This window comes from Drosophila santomea, unplaced genomic scaffold, assembly GCF_016746245.2.
Source record: "Drosophila santomea strain STO CAGO 1482 unplaced genomic scaffold, Prin_Dsan_1.1 Segkk9_quiver_pilon_scaf, whole genome shotgun sequence".
NCBI classification, from domain to species: Eukaryota; Metazoa; Arthropoda; class Insecta; order Diptera; family Drosophilidae; genus Drosophila; species Drosophila santomea.
The window spans coordinates 319,931-328,125 of NW_025319030.1; the positions used below are offsets into that span (position 1 = coordinate 319,931).

General features: G+C 41.5%; 1 protein-coding gene across 1 annotated transcript; it reads right to left on the reverse strand.

The window, feature by feature from the left end:
* Nucleotides 1-2,421: 2,421 nt before the first annotated feature.
* Nucleotides 2,422-4,605, reverse strand: LOC120457998 (the record flags this gene model as incomplete). Its single annotated transcript, XM_039645488.1, has 2 exons — nt 2,422-3,897; nt 4,030-4,605. Coding segments are annotated over 2 exons (2,052 nt in total), but the record flags the coding sequence as incomplete, so codon positions are not given.
* Between the last annotated feature and the right edge of the window lie 3,590 nt (nt 4,606-8,195).

Consider the following 8,195-nt stretch of genomic DNA (forward strand, 5'->3'; position numbering starts at 1 on the left):
TATGGGGTTTGGGTGCGGTTCATTTACGGTTCGAAAAGCGCTGAATATGAAATTAAATTGATATTAAATATGACTGTTTTTTTTTAGTTCTTACCTGGAGCACGGCCTTTGGATATCATATTCCGAAAAGCCATCTTGATTGTAGATGGGTTCTGTGCTCTTTTTCTTAGGATAGTTTACCGCATCACCGCTGGCCATTTTAAGAAACTGTTGGTCATCATCTACATCAAATAAAGAAGTACGTGGCATTTTGTTAGAAATGTAATCGTACTGAATTTTTAGATGCCAAATTTTTCCACGCACTCTACAACTCTATGGGTGGCAACCTTAAGTTATTTGTTTGAAATATATCCTATCGGAACGACAGAATTGTATATTATCGTTGTGAAAATTATTAAACTATTTAAAATAAAATTTTTATCATATATTGTTTCTATTAGGTTAGGTTTTTATACCCGTTACTCGTAGAGTAAAAGGGTATACTAGATTCGTTGACAAGTATGTAACAGGCAGAACAAAGCGTTTTCGACCATATAAAGTATATATATTCTTGATAAGAATCAATAGCCGAGTCGATATGGCCATGTCCGTCTGTCCGTATGAACGTCGAGAACTACATAAGCTAGAAAGTTGAGATTAAGCACGCAGACTCCAGAGACATAGACGCAGCGCAAGTTTGTTGATTCATGCTGCCACGCCCACTTTTACGCCCACAAACCGCCCAAAACTGCCATGCCCACAATTTTGAAAAATGTTTTGATATTTTTTCAGTTTTGCTTTAGTCTTATGAATTTCTATCGATCTGCCAAAAAAATTTTTGCCACGCCCAATCTAACGCCCACAAACCGCCCAAACCTGACACGCCCGCACTTTTTGTTTTGATATTTTTTAATTTTTGTATTAGTCTTGTAAATTTCTATCGATTGGCCAAAAAACTTTTTGCCACCCCCCTTTCTAACGCCCACAAACCACCAAAAACCGTCAGTGTTGAAGATTCTCCTTCGCACTTCCACTAGCTGAGTAACGGGTATCAGATAGTCGGGGAACTCGGTTATAGCGTTCTCTCTTTTTTGGTTTGATTCCGTAACGTAACCCATTCGGAGCCCGGGTCTTTAAGCCAGCTTTACTTGGGGCAGCCATTGCATTTGAATTTCTATAAATTTCTCATTTTCCATTTAGTTGCAATGGCACGCTACAAAATATAAGCAAACGTTTGTTTTCAGCTCAAACTAAATCCCCCAAACATTCTTGCAATGTTTTTAAAAGGCTGTTTTTCTTCAATTTGAAATGCTGCAATATATTTTTGTGTGGTGTGGTCTCGGAATTTGAAACTTATCTTTCACAGCCTACATTGTACAGCAGCTGAAAGTAAGTACCACAGCTACGAATTCGAGACATTGGCCGTAGTAGAGACGCTTACCGTTTCGTTACGTAAACCGTTTCATCTTATTACTGATAGTTCTGCTATTGCCAAAGTTAAGGTGAATACAGAATTAATACCTCAGGTAGCTCGTTGGTGGATCAAGATCTTGGACTACGATTGTGAATTCATTCACCGAGATGGTAGCAAAATGGCTCACGTTGACGCCTTGAGTCGTACTCCGGACTTAAGTTCTCAGATACCTCTAGATGAAATAGTACGCACTATAATAACTGACATTGACGACTGGCTTTTGACTATGCAACTACATGACCAAACGCTTGCTGAGATTATCGCCGTCTTAAAGGGTCAACGACATATGGATCAGTCAAAGCAACTTCAAGCTGATTACGTCATTGAAAATCACCTTCTGTATGCAAAGTCGAAAATGGAAAGTCTTTCGTTGTTCCAACGGCAGTTAGGTGGCGTACAGTACGGACAAGTCACGATGATATAGGGCATTTTGGATTCGACAAAACCACCCCGGGAGCAACTAAAAGGGGAAAAAAGTCCCCCAAGTCGACGTCTCAAGCGGCACTTCTTCCGCAAAAAAACCAATTAACTTCTGCTGAGACAAATGTTCAAGCCAAGGAAAGGAAACGAAATTTGCATGACTACAAAATTAAAAACTGCTTTGGGGGACAGAAAATATTTGGAGGATACATAGTTATACTGCTTACTTTGCACACCCTGGCAGAGGGTATATTGATACTAGTGAGAAGTTGGCTTAGCAATTCTGCAGTATGTATAATCTTTGTAAAATCGATGTTTAATTAAAATCTAATCAATAGCAGAGTAACGATATCTGATAGCAGAGCAAGAATTCCACGCCTATTTATTCTAAAGAACAAAATAATGATTGAACCGACTTTTGAGCCATTGAATTGTTTACCAAAGCGTTCTCAGCTTTATTACAATTACTATTCTATTCTTGATCACATCCTTACATCATTCTGTTTGTAACTCGTAAGTTACATTTTTTTTGGTCAGTCGTAGTCCATTGGTTTCTTTTTGATGAAGTCTTTGGTGGCCTTTCGGTGATTGGCCGTAAGAAGGTACAGCTTCTTCAGCATATTATCCGCCTCACCCGTGGTCATGGCAAACACCTGGACCATTCCCATCTCATGAACACGGGCCGCCACCCCGGGAACTGCCTTGTCCACGTAGTAGACATACTTCATATGGGGCTCTGGAGAAAGAACGCTTAACGCAGTGAACACCGGCAAAGAGATCCCAAATGGAAAGTGGGCGCAGGAAATGAGACGCAGATGTAGAAGCTTGTTTGAGGGGTCGGCTTTGAAGTTCGCCCTCCCAAGGGTCCTAAACATCAGATCCCTTTGTGTTTCCGCAAGCATCGCATGGCCTCTTCCATTGATTATCAAGACACTGCCATCGGACCAAATCCAGGCTATCTGTGTGGCCTCATACCGGATTTGGATCACATCGATGTCGTTATTGTAAACGGCGTTTCTTAGGAACCTAACCGTATTTTGCAGATCCAAGTTCTTATTCATACTCAGTGTGCAATACATTTTGCAAAAATTCATATCGACGTGCATGCGAAATTCCTCGACCTTGCGCCTTTTGGGACGCCTTAGGATTCTAATCCTCTGGAGGCACTGGTCCAAGTGATCTGGCAGAGGCGGAAGCAGAAGACATCTCCTCAAATTCTCCACCGATTTTGATCCAAACTGCTGGTTCCACTTTGAGCGGAGTCTCTTAGCTTGGGGGTCCCTGAACTCCGTCATGGTTTGGTCAATGATGTACTCGAAGTCCTCGAGGAAAACTGTGAAGCTGTTCTGCCATCCAGTCTCCGCTGAGACATTTCTGTTGCTTTCTCCCAGGACTCGGGGCTTCATTTGCTCCTTGCTGATCACGGTTTCGAAGTCAATGGCCTCTGGTTCTGCATCAGTTTGATTGTTGGAACTGTCCTCATAGATGAGGAGTTGCAATTGTTGGGAAATGGTTTCACTGCATTGCTGTACCCAACTCTGGGTAGCTTCCTCAGCCTTGGGCCTCGGGGGTAATGTTTTAATGTCTTTGACCTCGAGGATAACTGGCTTTTCTGGTTTTTCCACAATGAATTCAGTTGCTTTCTCTGGTTCCTTTTCTGGAATATTTTCAACGGAAACCTTTTCGTTGGGTGGGGGTTTCCACAACTCAGGCTCTACGGAATCAGGTTTCTGCGGCACTTCGAACACCTTTGGAGAAAACTTTTTCCAAACATCCTTTTCCTGGGAGATAAGATCCTTGGGCTTTAGTAACTCAAGCAGAAGATCCCGATTCTTCTCATGTTCCCTTGCTAGGCTTAATAACATATCAAACTCTTCTATATCACTGTGGGGTTCGTTGAGGCCCTCCGATTTTATCCATTCCTTGATTGCCCGCTGCTCTTCGATTCCAATGGTGAAGCTAGCAAAGGCGACATCTTCATTGTCCAGAATCCGAGGCTTCTTGGCGTCACTATCGACCATTCCCTTTGAATCCGATTCTTCTATATCATTATGGGATCCGTTGATGGCCCGCTCCTCTTCGATTCCAATGGTGAAGCTAGCAAAGGCGACATCTTCATTGTCCAGAATCCGAGGCTTCTTGGCGTCACTATCGACCTTTCCCTTTGAATCCGATTCTTCTATATCATTATAGGATCCGTTGAGCCCCTCCGATTCTATCCACTGATCCAAGACCCGCCACTCATTTTTTCCGACTTTCCTCCCAAAACCAGTTTCAAAAGAATTCTTTTTATATAGGTTTTTGTTAACTCGAACTGTTTTCGGAGGAAATTCATTGGAGTTTTGAGATTCCGTTAAACTCGGAGGTGGAGTTTTGGAAGCCCCCGAATACTCCATGCAAAACAAAGGATATATAGCATCCGAGGGCTTTATAAGCCCCTTCTTCACATCCATATAGATCTTCCAAATATCCTCTGACGACAGCAGATCTGTATCATACTCATCCACCAAAGTCCCCTTGATGGGTGTCAGCGGTGAGGGTTCTGTATCGACGGTAGGTTTTGGAACAGTTTGACGCACATTTGGAGATATTTTTCCTTCGTTGGGGCATCGTCGACTCTTGATAATCCTTGATGAACTTGGAGGTGGCATTTGCCAGTTTTTGGGAAGCACGTTAGAATTCTCCTCGAGTCCAAAGTCCGGAACAACATTGTCGATGCGGAACTTGGAGGGTATGGGGTTTGGGTGCGGTTCATTTACGGTTCGAAAAGCCCTGAATATGAAATTAAATTGATATTAAATATGACTGTTTTTTTTTAGTTCTTACCTGGAGCACGGCCTTTGGATATCATATTCCGAAAAGCCATCTTGATTGTAGATGGGTTCTGTGCTCTTTTTCTTAGGATAGTTTACCGCATCACCGCTGGCCATTTTAAGAAACTGTTGGTCATCATATACATCAAATAAAGAAGTACGTGGCTTTTTGTTAGAAATGTAATCGTACTGAATTTTTAGATGCCAAATTTTTCCACGCACTCTACAACTCTATGGGTGGCAACCTTAAGTTATTTGATTGAAATATATCCTATCGGAACGACAGAATTGTATATTATCGTTGTGAAAATTATTAAACTATTTAAAATAAAATTTTTATCATATATTGTTTCTATTGGGTTAGGTTTTTACTCGTAGAGTAAAAGGGTATACTAGATTCGTTGACAAGTATGTAACGGGCAGAACGAAGCGTTTTCGACCATATAAAGTATATATATTCTTGATAAGAATCAATAGCCGAGTCGATATGGCCATGTCCGTCTGTCCGTATGAACGTCGAGAACTACAAAAGCTAGAAAGTTGAGATTAAGCACGCAGACTCCAGAGACATAGACGCAGCGCAAGTTTGTTGATTCATGCTGCCACGCCCACTTTTACGCCCACAAACCGCCCAAAACTGCCATGCCCACAATTTTGAAAAATGTTTTGATATTTTTTCAGTTTTGCTTTAGTCTTATGAATTTCTATCGATCTGCCAAAAAAATTTTTGCCACGCCCAATCTAACGCCCACAAACCGCCCAAACCTGACACGCCCACACTTTTGAAAAATGTTTTGATATTTTTCGACCATATAAAGTATATATATTCTTGATAAGAATCAATAGCCGAGTCGATATGGCCATGTCCGTCTGTCCGTATGAACGTCGAGAACTACAAAAGCTATAAAGTTGAGATTAAGCACGCAGACTCCAGAGACATAGACGCAGCGCAAGTTTGTTGATTCATGCTGCAACGCCCACTTTTACGCCCACAAACCGCCCAAAACTGCCATGCCCACAATTTTGAAAAATGTTTTGATATTTTTTCAGTTTTGCTTTAGTCTTATAAATTTATATCGATCTGCAAAAAAAATTTTTGCCACGCCCACTCTAACGCCCACAAACCACCCAAAGCTGCCACGCCCACACTTTTGAAAAATGTTTTGATATTTTTAAATTTTTGTATTAGTCTTGTAAATTTCTATCGATTGGCCAAAAAACTTTTTGCCACCCCCCTTTCTAACGCCCACAAACCACCAAAAACCGTCAGTGTTGAAGATTCTCCTTCGCACTTCCACTAGCTGAGTAACGGGTATCAGATAGTCGGGGAACTCGGTTATAGCGTTCTCTTTTTTGGTTTGATTCCGTAACGTAACCCATTCGGAGCCCGGGTCTTTAAGCCAGCTTTACTTGGGGCAGCCATTGCATTTGAATTTCTATAAATTTCTCATTTTCCATTTAGTTGCAATGGCACGCTACAAAATATAAGCAAACGTTTGTTTTCAGCTCAAACTAAATCCCCCAAACATTTTTGCAATGTTTTTAAGGCTGTTTTTCTTCAATTTGAAATGCTGCCATATATTTTTGTGTGGTGTGGTCTCGGAATTTGAAACTTATCTTTCACACCAATTGTGCATGTTTTGTATAAGTAAAATATCCTTAAATTGCGGACTTAAGCTTTTAGTTTATCTTTAAATTATCTAGAAGCTTTTAAACATTTGATTTAAATGACAGTCAATTAGTTTAGAGAGATTTGAAGTTGAGTATTTGTATTTTGAGTCGTTTAAAAACAAGAGAGAACTATATAGTCATGTTTTACGACTATCAGATACCCGTTATACAGCGAATAAGTATTTCTTGCGCTGGGTCTCTGTCTCTCGAGTCTGCATGCTCATACACAACTTTCTAGCTTTTAAGCTTACAGTTTCTGGGATCTCGACGGACGGACAGACGCATGAACTGTACGAGTAAAGGGTATAAGAATATATTGTTTAAATATTACAATTCACAAGTAAGCACTTGTAATGGTAAATTTATTTTGATTTCCCATTCTGTAATCTGGTATCTGGTGCACCCCGAATTTGTAGTGTACGTAGTTCGACAGATTTTAACTAGCTGGTCTTTTAATAGTGGGTGGCAATTACTAATAAAGAGGACCTTGTACTTCCTTCGCTAGAGATGCGCACTCTTGCTATGCTCGGGTCTAGCTCGCCGTAGGTCGGGGTTCTTTTAGCTTAGGATAGTACGAAACGCTACTACATTTAATAAGTGCGTCTTATTCAAAAACAATATTCAAACTGGATAATTGATGAATAAATGAAATTACTTTATATTGATACTACGGATACACGCCGACACGTGACCAAATCCAGGCTATCTGTGTGGCCTCATACCGGATTTGGATCACATCGATGTCGTTATTGTAAACGGCGTTTCTTAGGAACCTAACCGTATTTTGCAGATCCAAGTTCTTATTCATACTCAGTGTGCAATACATTTTGCAAAAATTCATATCGACGTGCATGCGAAATTCCTCGACCTTGCGCCTTTTGGGACGCCTTAGGATTCCAATCCTCTGGAGGCACTGGTCCAAGTGATCTGGCAGAGGCGGAAGCAGAAGACATCTCCTCAAATTCTCCACCGATTTTGATCCAAACTGCTGGTTCCACTTTGAGCGGAGTCTCTTAGCTTGGTGGTCCCTGAACTCCGTCATGGTTTGGTCAATGATGTACTCGAAGTCCTCGAGGAAAACTGTGAAGCTGTTCTGCCATCCAGTCTCCGCTGAGACATTTCTGTTGCTTTCTCCCAGGACTCGGGGCTTCATTTGCTCCTTGCTGATCACGGTTTCGAAGTCAATGGCCTCTGGTTCTGCATCAGTTTGATTGTTGGAACTGTCCTCATAGATGAGGAGTTGCAATTGTTGGGAAATGGTTTCACTGCATTGCTGTACCCAACTCTGGGTAGCTTCCTCAGCCTTGGGCCTCGGGGGTAATGTTTTAATGTCTTTGACCTCGAGGATAACTGGCTTTTCTGGTTTTTCCACAATGAATTCAGTTGCTTTCTCTGGTTCCTTTTCTGGAATATTTTCAACGGAAACCTTTTCGTTGGGTGGGGGTTTCCACAACTCAGGCTCTACGGAATTAGGTTTCTGCGGCATTTCGAACACCTTTGGAGAAAACTTTTTCCAAACATCCTTTTCCTGGGAGATAAGATCCTTGGGCTTTAGTAACTCAAGCAAAAGATCCCGATTCTTCTCATGTTCCCTTGCTAGGCTTAATAACATATCAAACTCTTCTATATCACTGTGGGGTTCGTTGAGGCCCTCCGATTTTATCCATTCCTTGATTGCCCGCTGCTCTTCGATTCCAATGGTGAAGCTAGCAAAGGCGACATCTTCATTGTCCAGAATCCGAGGCTTCTTGGCGTCACTATTGACCATTCCCTTTGAATCCGATTCTTCTATATCATTATGGGATCCGTTGATGGCCCGCTCCTCTTCGATTCCAATG